Source organism: Calliphora vicina, chromosome 3 (assembly GCF_958450345.1).
Source record: "Calliphora vicina chromosome 3, idCalVici1.1, whole genome shotgun sequence".
In the NCBI taxonomy this organism is placed as follows: Eukaryota; Metazoa; Arthropoda; class Insecta; order Diptera; family Calliphoridae; genus Calliphora; species Calliphora vicina.
The window spans coordinates 18,756,845-18,778,988 of NC_088782.1; the positions used below are offsets into that span (position 1 = coordinate 18,756,845).

Sequence of the window (22,144 nt, forward strand, 5' to 3'; positions counted from 1 at the left end):
ACTAGTTATGTAGCTGATCAAGTAACCAGTTAGGTAGCTAGTAAGGTAACTGTCTCTATGTAACCAGAATATGAATCCAATTCCTTGACTACTTTTAACCAGCTCTCAGACAGTCTCACTGTAATCCAAATGGGCCAACCTCTGCTTAGGACATGTACGTGTTAAAATAACTAGTCACGTAGCTAATTATGTAACTATTCTTCATCCTAAATGATAGTTAAAATCACTTGTTCGGGACAGTCTCCTAGAACACTTAAGTATATAATCATTCCAAAATCACTAAAATTGTTGCTTCACTTTTGAATTCTCAATTATTTCACTAGTTTTTAAATTTAACTCTGTCACTTTTTTCCTTGATTATTTTAAAATAAACACATTATTTGTTTTTAAATTTTAACGTATCACTTTTTGTTTATTTCACCATCAACAACTAAAACCAATTTAAATCACAGTTTACTTCAAGAGCAAAGGAGGTGAGGCAGCAACATAAGGAGAGGCAACATAGGGAGAGGCAACATAAGGCGAAGCAACATAGGGTGAAGCTACATATGGTGAGGCAGCTACCACGGGAGCTGAAGCATAAGTGGCTGGGAAGGCAGCAGAGTGGGCAACACTATGGGCATTGTAGCTGGAGGCATAAGGAGCAACATAAGCGGCGCTACCAACCACAGCAGCGGCAGGAGCTGTGTAAGCCAAGGGGGAGCTATAGGCCAAAGGAGCTACCAAACCGGGTTTAGCAGAGGCAACAGCCAACAAAGCGAAGAAGCAAACAGCGATCTAATTATTAAGAAAATTTAAGGAATTATTTTTATATTAAAAGTCCTTTTGTTAGAAAAATTTAATATAAAGAATTTCAACTTACGAATTTGAACATGTTGATTTTATTTAATTGTTGGTATTTTAGTTTAACGTTAAAATGTTAACTAGTTAATTGCATTTAAGATATGAGCTATTTATACTAAATTTAATTAATAAACTAACTGACAGCAAACAACCTATAGCCAGCCACACATTGTCTAAATATTATTATTTTTTGTATTTTATTGTACAAATTTTTGGCTTGAATTCATTAAAACACACAAATTGACCAACAAATAGCGACGACCATCATAAAATAATTATAAATTCTGGACATGTTTCGAATAAACACAAAAACAAATACAAAATACTGATGGCATAAAATGAAAACATAATAAAAAGAAATATAAAATATAAATAAATAAATATATTTGATTGAGTATCTGTGAGTTTTACTTAGCCAAATGCTAAATACTTGTGATTTTATGTTGGTCTCTCAAGTTAGAAAGAAAAAAATAAATAAATGTGATGGGGATTTCTGGTGTAAACCTTAAGCCAACCTCCCCCACATCAAGCAATTGTTTAAGTCTGTTTGTTGCCTTCAAAGTATTTATGAAATTTATTTATTATTACGCGTAATTTATTTTTATGACTTCTTAATGTGAATCAACCAACAACCTCAATGATTATTGTCATTTATGGTCATTTACCCAGCTTACAAACTCAATTTAGTATAAAAGTCTTTAATTTTTGTGGTTTAAGTATCAAATTCAATTTGTACAACCATTAACACCAATCTCAAACAAAATGTTCAAATTCGTAAGTATTTGTTAAATAAAAAAATGTAACTTCCTTTATTTACAATTATAGAGAAACATTTATATTAATTCCATTTTTTTTAATTTTAATTCCTTTTAGATCGCTGTCTGCTTCTTCGCTTTGTTGGCTGTTGCCGCCGCTAAACCCGGTCTTGTAGCTCCCTTGGCCTACTCTGCTCCTTTGACTTATGCTGCTGCTCCCGCTGTTGTTGGTCATGCTTCATATGTTGCTCCCTATGCCTCCACCTACAATGCCCACCATGTTGCTCACTCTGCTGCCTTCCCTGCCGCTTATGCTGCTGCCCCAGTTGTTCACGCCGCCCCTGCTGCTTATGCCGCTGCTCCCTTTGTAGGTGCTGCTTATACTGCTCCTCTTGCCACCCCCTTCGCCGCTCCCCTTTTCTTGAAGAAGTAAATTGCTTAATAATTGGAACATTTTAGACTGAAATAAAAAAAATAATTTAACAAAAACCGAGCTAAATTTTGTTTAATTTATAGAAATGATTTTAATAGTGAAGAAAACAATTAAGAATTTACCAGCAACTTATGAAAGAATTTTCAGGAAACCTCCCTGCTTTAAAAACAATAATTCAGCTGAGCCGAATCCTTAACAATTTCCACCTAAAATCGGATATAAACAAATCAAACCGCAGCAGTTTTACAAGTAGTCAGTAATTATCCCTAATGTCTGATCACTCGGCTTTCTTCAATTTATATATTTTGGGTCATATGTAGTGCAAAGAGAAGACAATTGTTTACTTTATACATCTCAGGTAATCTAACGCCATTTAACTGTCTCTAAGTAATCTAGAGTGTAGTCACTTTAAATATTTATTATACCCTACAACACCATAGTGGGTATAATGCGTTTGTACAGATGTTTGTAACGCCCAAAAATATTAGTCTAACACCCACCTTAAAGTATACCGATGGACTTAGAATCACTTTCTGAGTCGATTAATCAATGTCCGTCCGTCCGTCCGTCTGGTCGGCTGGCTGGCTGTCCATGTAAACCTTGTACGCAGAGTACTGGTCGCAATTTTGAAGATATTTCGATGAAATTTGGTACATATTATTTTTTCAGCTCAAGGATTAAGCCTATTGAAACTGGCTAAAATCGGTCCATTATATCACCTAGCCCCCATACAAATGTCCTTCCAAAATTGGACTTTATGGGTCATAAATGTTTAATTTATATATGTATCTCCACAAATTCCGCTCCAAATAAGTTTTATATACACAAAATTCATGTCACCAAATTTTGTTACGATCGGTTCATAATTAGTCATAGCTCCCATATAGACCCGCTTCCGAAAATCACTTTAACGTGCATAAATCGCTTAAAAATGTTGGTATACTCACAAAATTCAACATAGTAAACTTTCATATAGACTTAAATCACACGACCTAATTTCATGGTGATCGGTCCATAATTGGTCATAGCCCCCATATAAGGCCCACTTCCGAAAATCACTCAAAAATATAAATTATTGAAATTTTAAAAGAAAAATATTTTTGCTCTTTTACTTAGTGTAGGGTATTATATGGTCGGGCTTGACCGATCATACTTTCTTACTTTGTTTTTATTGCATTTTATCGTGAGTAATTCGCACAAACTGGTTTTATACAAATTGTGTTGACATAATTCCCATACAGTTTATTTTCTTTTTGCTTAACTATACTGATATTCCATGTTACCTAGCGTGAAGTCTATTGTCACTTTAGTGGCTCTAAGTAACCTAGAGTGTAGTCACTTAAACGTTTATTTTGTATTGCACTTTTGAAAGTACATAGTTATTTTACCAATCAGAAGTTATCAATTGGAGAGTAGTAGGAGGAAGGTTTGGCTATGAGATGTCTTTTTAACTGACTATTTGAGGTCAATTAGCACCCGTATATGTTAACAAGTAACCCGTTAGGTAGCTAGTACGATAATTGACTCTATAAATTCAATGCGTTGACTACTTTGGACCAGCTATCAGACAGTCTCATTGTATTCAAAAAGGGTCAATTGACCCCTCGCTTGGGATATGCACCCTAAATGATGGGTAAAATCACTAGTTCGGAACAGTTTCCTAGAAATGCTGGGTAATGTATCCCTGTTAGCAGTGGTTGTCACCCATAGCCATCAGAGGCAGAAAGCAATCGATTATTTAAGTGTACACAACACGAATGTGAGAAAAGAGAAACAATTTGGAGATTGTGAATCAAAAATACAATCAGATACTTCCTTTAAGTTGTCTAGTATGTGCTGTTTGTAATGCAACGAAAAGTCAATTGGTTACTTTATACATCTCAGGTAATCTAAAGTGAAGTCGATTGTCTATTGCACTTTAGGAAGTAATTATTGTAGCCAACAAAAGTAATATATTGTAGAGCCAATTGTCACTTAGTGACGTTTTGTAATCTGAGGTGTAGTCGCTTTAAATGTTTATACCCATCACCAAAGACTTAGGTATATTGATTTTGTCATTCCATTTGTAGCACATCGAAACATTTGTCGAAGATCCACAAAATTGTATTAAAACGATGGCGACGAAATTTTTCCTGTTTTTATACATCTTTGTGAGGAGTTGACTCCGTCTCGCTACCATATATAGCTAAAGGTAATAAATAAATTGAGATCTTTTCTCAACTTTACAAATTGAAGAAAACTATTGTGTTTTTATTTCTCTTGTTATACCCTTCACCTTCGTGAGAAGGGTATATATAAGTTTGTCATTCCGTTTGTAATTTCTACATTTTTCATTTCCGACCCTATAAAGTCGATTAAGCCATGTCCGTCTGTCTGTCTGACCGCCTGTCTCTCTGTTGAAATCAATTTTCTGAAGACCCCAGATATCTTCGGGATCCAAATCTTCAATAATTCTGTCAGACATGCTTTCGAGAAGTTTGCTATTTAAAATCAGCAAAATCAGTCCATAAATAACGGAGATATGAGCAAAAAACCGGGACAACCTCGATTTTTGACTTTATTTTTAGATCATCCATATTACACAGCATAAAATACTCTGGAAAACGAACATTATTTTGTGATCAACCATATTCTTATTCAAAAAACTCAAACGGTTCGAAATAACACGGGTTTAACTTTTAAATAGCTCTACAAAGATTTAAAGATTTTTCAGTTAAAGATTTTTTTCAGAAAATAAAACTCTTTAACGAATAATTTAATAAAATTCTTAAGCAACAAAAACATTTCCTCACTATTAAAAAATATTAAACACATATTTTTCAGTCTTTCGTAGTTAAATCATTTATTTGTTTTCAAATTCAATTCTCTGATCTACTTCTTCAACAAAAGAGGAGCAGCGAATGGGGTGGCGTAGTGGGCAGCGTAAGAAGCACCTACAAAGGGAGCAGCGGCATAAGCAGCAGGGGCGGCATGAACAACTGGGGCAGCAGCATAAGTGGCAGGGAAGGCAGCAGAGTGAGCAATGTGATGGGCATTGTAGGTGGAGGCATAAGGAGCTACATATGAAGCATGACCAACAACAGCGGGAGCAGCAGCATAAGTCAAAGGAGCAGAGTAGGCCAAAGGAGCTACCAAACCGGGCTTAGCAGTGGCAACAGCCAACAAAGCGAAGAAGCAAACAGCGATCTGAAATAATAAGAATTTGTTCATTAAAATCAAATATCCTTTATGTTTATTGAAATATGTTTTAAAACTTACGAATTTGAACATTTTGTTTAAGTTAGAGTTGTTTTGGTTTGTTGTACAATTTGTAATTGTTAATGTTGAAGATAAAGTTAAAAGCTTTTATACTTTAAATTTGTGTTTGGCTTTACTACATATTCGTATTAAATAATTTAATTTAAGCAATTTATGCTAAACGTGACGCTTAACATGGGTTGGTTTTTAATATCGACTAAATTTAAATATATAAATTTTAACGGTTATTTTGTGGTTATTATGTTATATTTAACGAACAACTTAAAATTCGTAATGATTTTATTTTGTTTTATTTGTAAGGTCGATAATTCATGATCAGGGCTAAATTATATTAGCAAAATTAGTTTTTCTTTTATTAAAGTTACAATTTGTTATTGAAATTATCGAAATTATTTAGTTAGTCACAAATTCATATAATAATTTTGAGTATAAAAGCCTTTAACTTTATCTGTAACATTAACAATTACAAATTGTACAACAAACCAAAACCACCAAACTCTAACAAAATGTTCAAATTCGTAAGTTTTAATATTTCTACAATCATAAAGGATATTTGATTTTAATAAACGAAATTCTTATTATTTTAGATCGCTGTTTGCTTCTTCGCTTTGTTGGCTGTTGCCGCCGCTAAGCCCGGTCTTGTAGCTCCTTTGGCCTACTCTGCTCCTTTGACTTATGCCGCTGCTCCCGCTGTTGTTGGTCATGCTTCCTACGTAGCTCCTTATGCCTCCACCTACAATGCCCATCACATCGCTCACTCTGCTGCCTTCCCTGCCACTTATGCTGCTGCCCCAGTTGTTCACGCCGCCCCTGCTGCCTATGCCGCTGCTCCCTTTGTAGGTGCTTCTTATGCTGCTCATTACGCCACCCCTTTCGCTGCTCCTCTTTTGTTGAAGAAGTAGATCAGAGAACTGAATTTGAATTAAAATAAACAACAAATGTGATAGACTGAAAATTTGTTTTGGTGTAATTTTCTTTATTAGGCAAAAGAGCTCTATTTCTGATTAGTTTCAGAAATTGATCATAAACTAAAAATCACAGATTATTACAGATATGAAACAAATGACAGTTGTCAAAAAAGTTTTCAATGGTTGTGATTTGCAGAGCGAGAGAAAAATTATAATTTCAATAGGAAACTAGTGTGAAATATATTTGTCCCTCTTTTCAAACCACAACCATTTTGACATTTTCTTTTGTTATTTTTCTTCTGAAACCAGCTGATTCATATCTGTATAATTTGTGCTAAAAATTATTATGATGAGAATTTCATTTTAAATTAAAAGATGTCATTTAGTTTATGGAATAGGGAAATATATCAAGCATTATATATAATAAAAGCTTAAAAACTTTTGCTAGAAATTATGAAATTATGTCGGGAAAACAAGAACAAGAGCCACTAATCAGGAGAAGGCATCCTAATTTTTATTGACAGGCCACGAGCTAATATTTAAATGAATAACGAACATTTCTAACAAGATCCCGCTTAGAAAAATGCCCTTATCGTAGTTTATAATCGTGTTAAAAGCAAATGCAAAACTGATATAAGATAGAATTAGAAAGTTACAGATCTAATTGTATAAACCAAACAGCGATAAAGAAATTGACATACAATTTATAAAAACATAGTAATTGATGATGAAATCTACTTCAATTATGATCACCAATATTTGTCAACAAAAATCTATGTTGAGTGCAGAACTTAAATCAGAAACACATTTTTAACCTAGATTCCGCTTACTATAACTTTGTTAATATGCGTTTAAATGGAAAAAGCTGGGTATATTTAGGATCAGTCATATCATCATCATCATCATCATAATATTAATAGGCAAGTCGATTTCTTTAGACCCCTTTTACTCTCACATTATACATTTAATTTGGGCAAGAAATATACCATTTTAAAGGGATTTATTCACAGAAGTGCAGAATATATATTTTATTGAAATCGGTTCAGCTTTTTAGGAGTTATAAGCGTTTAAAGATGTTACTAACACATATGCAAAAACGTGTACATGTAAACCTTAAGCTAAAATGTAAACAAAGCAATGCATGTTTGTCCAATTTGTGGTTGTAAATAAGAGAAACATTTAAACAGTATGATTTCGCTCTGTTTTAAGTGAGATTTGTTATAGAAATCAAAGAAGAAGACGTTAGTAATTTAAATTCGCTTTAATAAATATATTTTGAAGGTGTTTTTTATTTACTAACTATCAAAGGTTTATAAAACAAAATTTGTTTTATAAACCTTTGACAAATTTAAAAAACTGTTTATGCATATGGGGGTAAATATGTAATTGTAGATAAGTAAATAGTTATTTTATAATTGTGACGATTTTCAACGGTTTATCACTGCATGAATTTTAATCAAAATTGGGATGGGTCGGAAAAAATGGTGAGTCGCCTCCTATACAAAGTTAATAGTTATTTCTAAATATTTTGTGAACTATAATTGCAAGATTCTTCAAATTAGTCTAAATGTCTCTTTTATAATTTTGCATAGTTTCGCTGAAATTGTTCGGGATTGGAATAGTGGGCGTGATACACCCTATACAGAGTATATAATTAATTTCGAATATCTGTAGAACTATAATTGTAAAAGTGTTTAAACTTATAGCGAATTAATTTCTTATTACTGTGCGGAGTTTAGCTGAATATAGACGGAATTAGATTAGAGGGCGGAGGTGAGTTACCTCCCATACAAAGTAATAATTGCAAGGTTCTTCAAACTTTGTCCGCATAGCTCTCTTACCATTTTACACAGACTGGCTGAAAATGGTGGGGATTGCATTAGTGGTTAGGGCGCAAAGTAAATAATTAATTTTGAATATCTGGTGAACTATAATTCTAAAAGAATTTAAACTCTGTATCAATAAATTTATTATCATTCTAAGGAGGTTAGCTAAAAACGAATTTATTCCTGATCCCTGTTCGAAGTTTAGGTAAGCATGATCGGCTTAGTAGGAATGACCCCTCCCTTATAAAGGAAAGTTAAAGTAAAGTTTGATATTTACATAAAAGGTTTCAAAATGTGTGGGATCAGAGCAGTGCTGTGGTATTTCCCATACAAAATTAGTTAGTTATTTTCGAATATCAAGTGAACTGTAATTGAGAGATTCTCAAATTTTGTATGTGTTATTTTCGTATTTCCATTCATATTTTTTTAATTTTACTAGGGTAGGGGTAGCGAAGTGCACCGGGTTATGCTAGTTTCCCTTAACATTTCTTTGGCGTCTAAAGAAAAAAAAACACATTATTTTAAATCTTTCAGCAACGCTGTTTTGTGTATAAGTTTAAAATCAAAACAATTGCATTTTGACTTTAATCAAGGTTAGTTTATTAAAAAAAAAGTAAGAAAAAATAAATCAAAACATAAAAAAACAGCCAATTCCAAAGTTTTTGAGTGAGGTGGTTGGTTTACTAACCACCGAGGCGGTTGGCATTAAAAATAACTATGATAAGAATTTTTATTTCGTATAATTTTTTTTTGAAATCGAATATTTTTGACTAAATTTTCTGACCAAACAAACGAAATAGCAAAGTAACACTGAATTCGATGAAAAGTAAACAATATGTACTTTTTAATGTGTGAAAGTCTCTTGAAAAAACAGATTTTTACAATATTTTCAAATTAATATTTTTATCTAACCACAGCAACCTGACGGCCAGTTTAGAAAAAAACAACATAAACGATTATTTAACCCTCCGTTACTCGCAACTGATCTAGTTGATACAGGCAAGAATTTTTTATTGTAAATTTTGTTAAACACCCAAAGTTTTAAGCTATTTATACCCTACACCACCATAGTGGGGAAGGTATTATGCGTTTGTGCAGATGTTTGTAACGCCCAAAAATATTAGTCCACCTTAAAGTATACCGATCGACTTAGAATCACTTTCTGAGTCGATTAAGCGATGTCCGTCCATGGTCGGCTGGCTGGCTGTCCATGTAAACCTTGTGCGCAGAGTACAGGTCGCAATTTTGAAGATATTTCGATGAAATTTGGCACATATTATTTTTTTGGCTCAAGGACCAAGCCTATTGAAACTGGCTGAAATCGGTCCACTATTTCACCTAGCCCCCAAATGTCCTCCCGAAATTGGACTTTATCGGTCATAAATGTTTAATTTATATATGTATCTCCACAAATTCCGCTCCAAATAAGTTTTATATACACAAAATTCATGTCACCAAATTTTGTTACGATCGGTCCATAATTAGTCATAGCTCCCATATAGACCCGCTTCCGAAAATCACTTTAACGTGTCTTTTAAATACTTTGAATTTAATATTGTTTTTTATGTTGTCAATAGATGTCAATAAACTATGTTTTAAAGATTATAGAAAAGGTGGTTAGTAAAGTGACCACTAAACCGCAACCATTTTTCGTTTCAAAAATCGAATTTTTAATTAAAACATTAAAATTGGCGTTAGTGTTTCTATTAAACATCTAAATTGAAAAAGTACACTATTTTCTAATCACTTTCATTTAAAATAGACTTTTAATAAAGAGTGTCTGTAATTTTCATTCTTTACGTAATTATAAAGGCGGCTTTTTTTAAAGCGCTCACTTTATGACAGTTATAATCAGGCAAATCATCATGAATAGATTGACGCTTGAACAACGCTACTAAATTATGCAAATTAAATTGAAAATCAGTCATCGATACGCGCAACTTATATACGACTGTTTTATCGCAAAATTTTGTTCAGCGATAAGGCAAATTTTTGTCTAACGGGTTTGTTAATAAAGAAAATTCCCGAATATAGAATAAGATCAATCCACAACATACCAAACAGACTTCATTATATCCAAAAGAAAGCACCATTTAGTGCGATTTACACGCTTGTGGAATCAGTAGATCTTATTTCTTCAAAAATTAAGCAGTTACGGTCAATGTAGATCGTTCCATGTGAATGGAGATCGCACCATGATCGCTACTTATCATAATGCGACCGCAACCATCGATTTATTGAAATCAAAATATGGGGATAACTTGATTTCGAGAAATGGAACTGTCAATTGGCCTCCAAAGTCGTGTGATTTGGCACCTCTCGATTATTTCGTGTGGGGCCACGAGAAGTCACTGGGTTAGGCTGATAAACCAGCAACAATTGACGCCTTGCAGACCAACATTGTTCATGAAAGTAACCCATAATTGGAATTCAAGAACAGCAGGAGTGGCCATATGGCCGAAATCATTTTCAAATGTTAATGCCATGTATTGATCTATCGAATAACATTTTTTATAATATCATAATATGGTTACTATGGATCATATTATGATTGCTTTAAGTCACAATATGATTACTTCAAAACATTATAACAATGATATTAAGACCAAATTTGATCATAATATGATATTTAATGATATTAATAATGATGATAATAACTTTTGACTACAATCATAAATCGTATCATAATATGTTGCACCTAGATTATGTTTACCACAACCATGTTTTTTCTCTGCATACATAACTTAGTTAAAATACGTCTAAATGAAAAATCAAGTAAAAATCATCCACATTTGTCTTTTAAAATCAACTTTTTCGATTGATAATATTGTTAAAATGCTTCTAAATGAAAAACGAACGTTATTTGTATTAAACAACTTTTTTTCAATATTTCCCTTCAAATACGATAAATAGTGATCACGAATAATACCATAATAATCTAATATTTAAGTGAAAGCCCTCAAAAATCAATTTTTTTAGTCAGATCGCCCATACTCAATTGGAAAAAAGACATTATTTTGTGATCAACCATATTTTTATTCAAAAATCTTAATCGGTTCGAAATAACACGGATTTAACTTTCTAAGGCTTTACAAAGTTTTGTTGATAGTTCAGATTTTTTTCACTAAAAAAAACTCTTTAATAAATAATTGGATAAAATCTTGATGCAACAAAAATAAAATTTTAAACACATATTTTTCAGTCTTTCGTAGTTAAATCATTTATTTCAATTCAAATTCAATTCTCTGATCTACTTCTTCAACAAAAGAGGAGCAGCGAAGGGGGTGGCATAATGAGCAGCATAAGAAGCACCTACAAAGGGAGCAGCGGCATAAGCAGCAGGAGCGGCGTGAACAACTGGGGCAGCAGCATAAGTGGCAGGGAAGGCAGCAGAGTGAGCGATGTGATGGGCATTGTAGGTGGAGGCATAAGGAGCAACGTAGGAATCATGACCAACAACAGCGGGAGCAGCGGCATAAGTCAAAGGAGCAGAGTAAGCCAAAGGCGACGTATAAGCCAAAGGAGCTACAACACCGGGTTTAGCAGTGGCCAAAGCCAAAACAGCGAAGAAGCAAACAGCGATCTAAATTAAGAAACAAAAATATTTTTAAGAACTTTATTTATAAATCTTTAAATTAAAAAATTTCTACTTACGAATTTGAACATTTTGTTAAAGTTTAGTTGAGTGGACAAATAAAATTTGATAACCATTGATGATTGAACACGGGCTTTTATACTTTGTACAAATCAATCATAACAACACAAAATGCATATTAAACAGGTTAACCGTTAAATTTAAAGTTTTTTTTAAAAATTAAAGCAAGGTCAGGGTTGATTTTAAATTAAAGCCTAAAATAATTTAACACCTTCAAAACTAAATATTCAATTATAAATGTAAACAAATATGTAAATAAATAAATTAAACACTTTATACATTTTGGGTATTTTTTTGGAAGTACAATGCTCTAATAAACAATTGTTTTCTGTTTTTTTTAATAAATAAAACATGCATTAAATAACGTCTAACATACTTAACTGTTTAAACATCAGCATGTTTTGAATTTATAATTTTTAAAGTTTTGGGGATTTCAGACTTGTGCTCTTAATACACGTACTAATTTATGTGTGTGTTCCAAAATATCTTTGAAACTACAATAGTATTTAAACCTATAGGTCTTTGAAAAAAATTGTATTCAATTCCGTTTTTCAACGAATTATCACAAACAAACCCAAGCAATTCAAAATGTTCAAATTCGTAAGTTCTATTTTCTATTTGCATTAAAACAAAAAAATAAGTGCTAACAAAACATTATTTCTTTTTTAGATCGCTGTCTGCTTCTTCGCTTTGTTGGCTATTGCCGCCGCTAAACCCGGTTTGGTAGCTCCTTTGGCTTACACCGCTGCCTACACTTCTCCTTTGGCCTACTCTGCTCCTTTGACTTATGCTGCTGCTCCCGCTGTTGTTGGTCATGCTTCCTATGTTGCTCCTTATGCCTCCACCTACAATGCCCATCACATTGCTCACTCTGCTGCCTTCCCCGCCACTTATGCTGCCGCTCCAGTAGTACATGCCGCCCCTGCCGCTTATGCTACTCCTCTTTTCTTGAAGAAATAGATCGGAGAATTGGATTTGAATAAAGACTGAACGAAAACTGAAAACATTTCTCGGTTTATCATTTATTTTTTTTACTAGACGTTTACACAATTGGGTTTTGAACAGGGAATTATAGTGTTGATGAGGTCTATAGTCGTGATGAAGTCGTTTAGGACAGTCGTTTTAGGACATTTCGGAAAAATCGTCTTTCAAGGTCTCTCGGCTTCAATTCATATGGTTGACAATTTTCCTGCATTTGGATGAATCCTGCTGCTCGCAAACGTTTTGAAATTGCTGCTTGAGTTTCTACCAATGATTTTTTTCTTGGACCAGCACTCAGGTGATAACCCCAACTCGTGCAAAGTATTGTGTTGAAACTAGAAAAATAGGTTATGGGAGGGAAGAAAAAGGGAGTAGTGTTTGTTGAAATTCGAATTGTATTTTCCTACATTGAACAGGAAACACTTCAGTTGGAAGTTTGTTCCAAATACGTACAGTACGTCTAAATATCGAATTTTCCCTGTAGTATGTTGTATGGTCCACTGGCCAATCGACCACAAAGGGATGTGTTCTTGATGAGAAACGTGTATTACGCCAAAATTTGCGGGTATCAGGAACAAGTTCCCCAATTTCATCATAATACATTCGATTGGAGTACCGATAGAAAAGTGAAAAGCATCCAACATTGCGACGGTGCTCCAGCGAATCAATGGAGTTGGATACCCTACTGTCACCAATAATCACCTTCGGCCTCTCCTGTACGCGGTCGAAAAGTTCCAAAATATACTTTGAAGCACCGGCCCATACATGGGAGTTGTATTCCATTTTCGGTGGGATATACATAGGTGGTGTAAGTAGAGAGGAGATCAGATGGAGTGAAGTAATACCTTCACTGGCTCAGAAATCCAAGACACTTGAATGCTTCTTTAGACACTTGAAATGACCAGCGGACATCACATTGCATTCTCATGCCCAGACCATCATACAGATGAATCATTATGGTATGTCGTTCGTTTATGTGTCAACGTGCAACAGTGACTCCTGCGAGCGTTGAAAGCGACGATTGTCAGAAGGTCCCGATTATGGGAAACATTCATGTTTTACCTCATTGCCCCAATCTCCGACAGGCTTGGTCTGTTTCAGAAGTCCGAGATACTTGAATGCTTCTTTCGACACTTGAAAAATGGACATCACATTGTGTTCTCATGCCCAGAACATCAACTACAGATGAAGCGACAAGGTCTGTCATTCGTTTATGTGTCAACATGCAACACTGAGTCTTGCGAGCGTTGAAAGCGACCCTATTCTCACGACCCCATTCAGAGATTCTCAGAAGATCGCGATTAAGGGAATCATTCATGTTTTGCCCCAATCTCCGACAGGCTTGGTCTGTAACTTAATGAATATAAACGGCAAATGTCAGCTGCAAAAGAATATATAGGGTTGAAAGTTTGACGTAGAAGGTCATTTAGAAAAATAAGAAAAAGAGTAGGAGAAATAACAGAGCCTTGTGGTACGCCTGAATTTATCTTGGATCATATGAGATCCCATCTATAACAATTCGTATAATGCGATCTTTGTGAAAGCTGGATATAAATCGAGAATAGTTAATACCGACACCAAAAACAATAAGTTTTGCTAAAACTGCAACAAGCCATACTTTATCAAACGCCTTAGAAATATCTAGAGACACCACTTTACTGTCGCTAAAACGGAACGATACAATTTTTCCGATAGGAAAGAGCGTCCTCTACGAAAGCCATATTGCCGGTCGCTGTGTAAATTGTTGGACTCTAAATATTTCAGAAGATGATAGTTAACCATACTCTCCATAACATTGGATCAAATTGCTTTAAACTTTTTTGGTTGGCTTGGGCGATCTTTGGTTCTGTGTCAAAATCAGCACTTCTGAACCGCACAAACCATCTCTCGCAAGTTGAAATCGTAAGCAATCGGTGTTTGAGCGGAATTTTTTTTCCAATTCAAGAAAAGCAAAACTTTTCAAAATTTTCGATGCATTTCTCACTGAGGTCAACTCTTCCTTACACTGTCTGACTAAAGTAAAGTAGACGTGGTATAAGATTTAAGAGTCAGAAAATAACTGACATTTGAAAAACATATCAGTGCTCGTACTATCTACTGTTATAATACGTACATAGAGAAAACAGATTCGAAAACAGAATTTGTTGCCAATCGAATGATTCGGTTGCACATTGCATTGATCGGTTCTATCAACAGAAAGTCAGTAGATAAAGAAGAATTACGGTGGAAGCAACCAAACTTTTGGTACCCCCTCTAAAATTGTGGTGCCACAACTGTAAAATTCGGTCACAAAGGTAGAAGCATTCGATTGGAAACAAATTCGGTTGCTATCACGAATCCGTTTTCTCTGTGTAGACATTTACATACCTCTCAGATTGCCAATATTTCAGCTTTATCTGAAAGACGCATTGAGAACTTTAGCCTGATTTCAATACAGAAAATACCAGATCATATACCTCATTTATTTTAGAAGCATTACAACAGGGGGTGAAAATGGGAAATTTCAAATGTCATGCAACTTCTTTATGCAGAATAATAACAGCATTAAAAGAAAAACCTCGAATAATAATTAACAAAACAAATGAAATACCTATTACTACTATGATTCATCTAACAGTTACATTTTAGGCTGCTTATCCACCAAACATATTATTAGATCGTACGCCTGCCTACACCGGTATGAATGACCGTAAAAAAAATCAACTTGTCTAGAATTTTAAAAAATCCAGCATTGATTTTTTCCCTCACTTACTCATGCATTCAATCGATGTTATTTCTTTGCATTTTTATTATTATTTTTGGTTAAAATTACGTTTAATTTTACTATTCGTACTTTAGTAAATGTACACAAGGTCATGGTTAATTAATACATCGCGTAAAATAAATACAACCTAAAGATAGTAAGTAGTTGTGGTTAGTTAAATGGATGAAAAAGAAATAAACTAAAAATTATAATAATAAAATTAAAGACGTGATTGGCATGTAAAAGTAAGTTACTGTAAGTTGGTTATTAAAACTTCTGGTGTTACTTGTTGTGTGCAGTTACACGTACTGATGGACGTTATAAAAATAAAACGTTATCCAAAGGCCAAATACATCTATCGATTGTTTTTTTTTTTTTTTTTTTTTTTTTTTGGTTTTCAGGAATGTTAAAAAGATATTTTTAAATTTTAAACAAATTCTAAGATTTTTGAGAATTTTGACTTTCTAATAGGAAATTTAAAGAATATTGATTGATTTTAGATTTTAGGCTACCATCTGAGGTCTTGGTTGAAATACGGTTTTCAAAGCCCTTATTCAACCTTATGAAGATCTAAATCTTTATCTGCCCAAGTCTAAAATACGAAACCAAAGTAACCAATAATCAAACACAATGTTCGTCAGTGAGTTTAGGATTTACAATCAGAAATAACGATTTGATAGAAAACAAGTAAGAGTGTTATACCCATCATCAATATCTAGTTTTGGCCTTTAATCCTCCGTTACTCGCAACTAATCTGGTGGATACAGGCAAATATTTTTTAAACATCCTAAATTGTAAGCTATTTTTTGATAACATAATATTTTTACTGCAATTTTTTTTGTATTACTCTTTTAAATACCTTGCATTTAATATTGGTCTTATGTTTTCGAAATAATAAGTGAAGAGATTATTTTCAAACGCGCCTTTTTATACCCTACACCACCATAGTGGGGAGGGTATTATGCGTTTGTGCAGATGTTTGTAACGCCCAAAAATATTAGTCTAACACCAGCTTAAAGTATACCGATCGACTTAGAATCACTTTCTGAGTCGATTAAACGATGTCCGTCTGGCTGGTTGGCTGGTTAGTTGGTTGGTTAGTTGGTTGGTTGGCTTTCCATGTAATCCTTGTGCACAGAGTACAGGTCGCAATTTTGAAGATATTTCGATCAAATTTGGTACATATTATTTTTGCGGCCCAGGGACCATGCCTATTGAAACTGGCTGAAATCAGTCCATTATTTCACCTAGCCCCCATACAAATGTCCTTCCGAAATTGGACTTTATCGGTCATAAATATTTAATTTATATATGTATCTCCACAAATTGCGCTCCAAATAAGTTTTATATATTCAAAATTCATGTCACCAAATTTTGTTAAGATCGGTCCATAATTAGTCATAGCTCCCATATAGACTCGCTTCCGAAAATCACTTTAACGTGCATAAATCGCTTAAAAATGTTGGTAAACACACAAAATTCAACATAGTTAACTTTAATATAGACATAAATCACACAACCTAATTTCATGGTGATCGGTCCATAATTGGTCATAGCTCCCATGTTAGGCCCACTTCCGAAAATCACTCAAAAATATAAATTATTGAATTTTTAAAAGAAAAATGTTTTTGCTCTTTTACTTAGTGTAGGGTATTATATGGTCGGGCTTGACCGACCATACTTTCTTACTTGTTTTATTGATATCAATTAAATTGGGTTATATGGGGGGGTCGGTTCAATTATTGACCGATCCTCACAAAGCGAATGCCCAATTTCATTACGATATGAATTATTATAAGTCAATTATGAATGTTCAAGTCATTCATAGACTTGTCATTCATAAACCCCACACAAGGTCCCCCTTGTATGGGGTCTAATTTCACAGTACTTAGAACTTATTTGTGCAAAATTTTACCAGGATTGCCGCATAATTAACATATTTACGACTGCTCAAACAGCATTCAGGGGGGTCATTTGTATGGGGGCTAAGTGAAATCATGAACCGATATTGCCGATTTTTAATACCAAGCAAACCTTATCAGAGAGTATTTGTGCAATATATCATTTGGGCGCTATCGAGTTTTCAACAGACAGATGGACGGAAATAAATAGATCGTCTTGGAATCTTATGGGGACCCAGGTTATAAATGCTTTTTGGTTATACGACCAATATTTGGATATGTTACAAACGGAATGACAAAATCAATATACCCCACCATCTTTATTTATGCTGGGTATACAAAATTATATAAAATCGTAAAAATACAAGACATTTATTAATTTGCAAATTCCGTTTAACTAAAAAGTTTAAAAATATGAAAAATGTTATTTGTTGATATCAAAACTCTTGCAAAAATTAATGTATTTTTTTTAATTTTTAGTTAAAATTTTTAATAAAAACAAATAGCAACAGCTTTTTGTAATATTAAGTTATTAGAGTGCAAATAAAAATTCGGTCAACTTATGCAAAGTGCTCTTTGTTTATAAAACAAATTTGTTATTATTTATTGACAGTCGATGTATTTACACAAAAAATGCACACTGCATATTAATTGTGTGAGTGGCCACAAAATGACGACAAGCTTTATGCAGTTGTCAGGTCAGAGGTTCTCAAATGGAAGAATTGAACAGAAATTTATCTCAATTATTATTTTATTTAAATATTTTTAAACACTAAAATTGAAAAACAAAAACCATTATACAAATGAGTATTATAAATTTTATAATCTATTTATTATTAACAATAAAATTTTGTGTAACACTGCCTGCATTATTGATTGAATGTCGTCGCATTTCAACAAGTCATTTTATTGGTTTGTTTAGTTTAGTATGTCACTTGCTTACTTACCTTCCTCGAATGTATTTTTTTTTTAAAAAAGCAAAAATTTACTTTACTAAATTTGTTTGCAAATATTGTGGAGAATTTTAACATTGACCTATTTATATATAACTAAATATTTACTTGCGCTATTATTGTTTGAAAGTGTTCTTTTTTTGTAGAATTATTTTTAAACTTTGTTTTCCTTTTCATATTTGCGGGAAACATTTACTACTTAAACATAAATTTTAAATTATTTTAACATAAGCATCAATAAAAAAATGTTGTAGCTTGAAATTACAATAGTAGTTTCTAGCAAAAATCACATGCATTTACAATTTTGAAAACTAGCACCACTTTTTTGTTGCTTACAGATTCTGTATAATTTCGAAATTCACGCACAATATACACAATATTAAATAAGTAAATAAGTAGACCTATTCCGTAAAGACATTGTTGGAAAGCTAAATTAAATCATGGACCAATTCTTATATATTTCAAAAACAGTTTTTATGTATATACTTAGTGTAGGTATTATATAGGAGGGCTTGACTGACTATACTTTCTTACTTGTTTTATATATATACATTTTTGTTAAATATTTTTTTAAGATTTTTCATATTTTCGTCAAAATATTGCCTTTTTCTGTAGAAAAAAAATTTTGAATGGAAAGATTAAGGCCCTAATTTTGTAAATCACGTAACAAAGTGATATTTATATGGAAAGCAAAAACAAAATTTCAAAAATTTTAAAAATTTGTTTTGTTTTATATATAAAATTTTCAAATTATGAAAGGCAAATCAACGCTTGAATTTTCGTGCGTTTGTTCTGTTAAGAATTTGTATATAAAACAAAAACAAATTTTTTAAATTTTTGAAATTTTGTTTTTGCTTTCCATACACCCAGAGAAAAAATGAACACATCCGTGTACGATTTGACACCATTCGGTGTCAATAGTGTATCAACCCCGTATGTGCACAAATTGTACACGAACGGTGTCAATTTGACAACGAAAATAAGACACCATTCAGTTGCCGAATTGACACCATCCGTTGTCGATTTGACACCGTTCGTGTACGATTTGACACCAGACCGTTGTCAATTTGAAACCATATGTTGTGGATTTGATACCGTTCGTGTACGATTTGGTAATTGAAATAAATAATAATTCCTTTATGTTTTACATTTATTTTTAAATGCAATACGAATAAATACTTAAATATAAAATACATATAAATTTCATGTTTAAATGTGGCAAAACATTGGTGGCAATTGTCGGAGTTCCTGTATGTGAAATTTCAAATAGCATCCCTAATTGTGGCACTGCATCCACAGGTCATCATTCTAAAAAATAAAACAAATACTTATTGTATTCTACATTGCTGATAATTATATATAGCTCTACTTTCCTTTTAAATGTACAAAAACTGTATGTTTATTGTTTCCAGGAATTTTTGGAGTTGTATGTCGTCAGTGGATTCGGTGATCTTCTCTTTTCTTGCACTGTCTGGATCTTCATCTGCATCATCACAAATTCACTATTAAACACAATTACACTTTTTTTTATACATATTTTCATTTTTAAATATTTCCACTTTTTTAATGTAAATAAAATTTAAAACTCACTTATAAAAACAAAGCAGAGCAAAAAGTTTCGCCGCAATACTTTGACAATAACTTGACAGCAACTCACGTTGAGATGCGTCGGCGATTAATTTAACAACATTGCGTTGTCGATTCGTACCCATTTGTTTACAAATTGTAAACGTACGGTGTCGAAAAAAAGTGACACCCTATGGTGCCAAAATGACACCAACCGTTGTGGATTTTGCAACGTCATTTTTCCCTCAGTGTATAAATATCACTTTGTGACGTGATTTACAAAATTAGGGCCTTAATCTTTCATAAAAAAAAATTAAAATTTTTTGCCGATAAAAAATATAAATTCAAAGATTCCTTCAAAATTAAATTATTGAAATAGTAAGAGAAAACTAGTGTAGGGTATAAGCTCCGCAATGTATAGCTTGCCCGACTGACTATACTTTCTTACTAGTTTTATATTATATTTATGACTTAAACATGCGGGATTTTTCAAATTTGTACAACATAAATTTATTCAAAGTATTGGCCATTGTAAGGTTTTCCCATCTTTCTGGCAACATATGCATTCCGAGCCAGATTTTTGAGGCCAAGAACGAATCAATCCAATATCGGATACTCTGTTGCAAAGTGAAGCGTATCCCCGAGAGAGCGTTCTGCATCGATCTAAACAAATAGTAGTCGGATGGAACACAGTCTATGACTATAAAGCGGGTAAGGCATAATTTCCCACCACTTCATTCTAAATACTTTTTTACAGTTAATGCAACATGTGGCTTAGAGTTGCAACGCTTGTCATAATGGAATATTTTGGTTTCCGCATATTCTGGGCGTATATCGGCAAATTCTCGCTTCCATGGTATCCAATTTCCCTGCTTTTGGACGAATCCTGCTGCTCACAAACGTTTTGAAATTGCTGCATGAGTAGCTCCCAATGATTTTACAAGCTCTTGTTGAGTTTTACAACAATCTTCATGGAGAATTGCCTTCAATTTTAGGTGTTCAAATTTGTTTGGCTGGCATGGTCGATCTTTGACTTACATGTCATAATCACTACTTCGAAACCGCACAAACTATCTCTCGCACGTTTTGTGAGCAATTGGTGGTCTTCAACGGCTTTTTTTTCAAACTAAAGAAGTAAAGTAAAACTTCCCGCATATGACGCCCTGTTGGCACAAACTTCGACATTTTCAAAACAAAAAAAAAAAGTTGTTCAACAACTAAGTGAGAATAAATGAGAGACATGTACTCTTCAAAATGACATATAAGTTATTAAAAACAAAAACCGCATCTAAAAGATACGCCATCTATTGTAAATCCTGCATTATTAAGTCATACGCCCAAAAGCTATGTCCGTCCGTCTGTTCGCCTTTCTGTTAAAAAAAACGATAGGGTCCAAACGAAACGAATCCACAAATACTCTCTGTTGATAAGGTTTGTTTGATATTGAAAATCAGCAATATCAGTCCATGATTTCACCTAGCCCCTTACAAATATCCCCACGTAATACTGTTTGAGCCGTCATAAATATGTTTATTATGCTGCAATCCTGATAAAATTTTACAAAAATTAGTTCTATGTACACTGAAATTAAACTATAGACCCCATACCAGGTCCCCCTCAGAAAATGACTTGAACATTCATAATTGTCTTATAATAATTCCTATCGTGATGAAATTGGGCATACGTTAGTTTAATATAAACCTAAATCTTTCTCCCAACTATTGTGAGGATCGGTTCATAATTGACCCTACCCCCCATATAACCCCTATATCAGAAAAATATTTTATTATCAATTATCGATAGTGGGTGCGCAAGTTTCGGCACAACCCAATATAACACTCTTACTTATTTAAATAGTTATTAACATTTTATTAATATTCACATCAAAAAGTTTGCTGCCATAATATTAAAAATGCTTAATAGTTAAAAAAAATATACTCTCATTTAAAAAATGCCTTCAGGTTTCAACAAAGTTGGGTATTTTTGTGAAAAATTGCAATTTCAATGCAATCCAAAACGAATTATAGACACACTATCATGGAAACTCTAACATACATTCTTTAGAATTTCTGCAAATCAAAAGGAAACCATAGAGAACGTAGAGCGAAAACTCGAAAAAAACTCAAACAAAAAAATTACTCAAAAATGTTACACATACGAGTGTTGTTTTTGTTTTCACATAGTTTTTTTTACTAATACATTCGCACCACTTAGGTTTTTGACAACTGAGTTAGGTTATTGACAGGAGAGTTTCCGCTCTATGTCTATTCTCTATGAAGGAAACAAACAGGATTTAAAAAATATAAAAAAAAACTCAAATAT

General features: G+C 33.2%; 6 protein-coding genes across 6 annotated transcripts; 3 read left to right on the forward strand and 3 right to left on the reverse strand.

The window, feature by feature from the left end:
• Positions 1 to 376: 376 nt before the first annotated feature.
• Positions 377 to 904, reverse strand: LOC135955256 (uncharacterized). The gene is made up of 2 exons (XM_065505591.1): positions 863 to 904; positions 377 to 777 (listed from the first exon to the last, which is right to left on the reverse strand). The coding sequence occupies exons 1-2, from the start codon at positions 872 to 874 to the stop codon at positions 454 to 456; spliced, it is 336 nt and encodes a 111-aa protein (XP_065361663.1). The 5' UTR covers positions 875 to 904; the 3' UTR covers positions 377 to 453.
• Positions 905 to 1,575: 671 nt separating this feature from the next.
• Positions 1,576 to 2,091, forward strand: LOC135954311 (cuticle protein 38-like). Its single transcript, XM_065504428.1, has 2 exons — positions 1,576 to 1,617; positions 1,717 to 2,091. Exons 1-2 carry the CDS (start codon positions 1,606 to 1,608, stop codon positions 2,029 to 2,031), a joined length of 327 nt encoding a protein of 108 aa, XP_065360500.1. The 5' UTR covers positions 1,576 to 1,605; the 3' UTR covers positions 2,032 to 2,091.
• Positions 2,092 to 4,902: 2,811 nt separating this feature from the next.
• Positions 4,903 to 5,301, reverse strand: LOC135954127 (cuticle protein 38-like). The gene is made up of 2 exons (XM_065504198.1): positions 5,290 to 5,301; positions 4,903 to 5,217 (listed from the first exon to the last, which is right to left on the reverse strand). Exons 1-2 carry the CDS (start codon positions 5,299 to 5,301, stop codon positions 4,903 to 4,905), a joined length of 327 nt encoding a protein of 108 aa, XP_065360270.1.
• Positions 5,302 to 5,773: 472 nt separating this feature from the next.
• LOC135954312 (cuticle protein 38-like) lies at positions 5,774 to 6,244 on the forward strand. The gene is made up of 2 exons (XM_065504429.1): positions 5,774 to 5,807; positions 5,877 to 6,244. Exons 1-2 carry the CDS (start codon positions 5,796 to 5,798, stop codon positions 6,189 to 6,191), a joined length of 327 nt encoding a protein of 108 aa, XP_065360501.1. The 5' UTR covers positions 5,774 to 5,795; the 3' UTR covers positions 6,192 to 6,244.
• A 4,973-nt stretch (positions 6,245 to 11,217) lies between these two features.
• On the reverse strand, positions 11,218 to 11,702 carry LOC135954310 (cuticle protein 38-like). The gene is made up of 2 exons (XM_065504427.1): positions 11,678 to 11,702; positions 11,218 to 11,606 (listed from the first exon to the last, which is right to left on the reverse strand). Exons 1-2 carry the CDS (start codon positions 11,687 to 11,689, stop codon positions 11,274 to 11,276), a joined length of 345 nt encoding a protein of 114 aa, XP_065360499.1. The 5' UTR covers positions 11,690 to 11,702; the 3' UTR covers positions 11,218 to 11,273.
• A 476-nt stretch (positions 11,703 to 12,178) lies between these two features.
• Positions 12,179 to 12,682, forward strand: LOC135954313 (cuticle protein 38-like). The gene is made up of 2 exons (XM_065504430.1): positions 12,179 to 12,278; positions 12,348 to 12,682. Exons 1-2 carry the CDS (start codon positions 12,267 to 12,269, stop codon positions 12,636 to 12,638), a joined length of 303 nt encoding a protein of 100 aa, XP_065360502.1. The 5' UTR covers positions 12,179 to 12,266; the 3' UTR covers positions 12,639 to 12,682.
• The last annotated feature ends 9,462 nt before the right edge of the window (positions 12,683 to 22,144 follow it).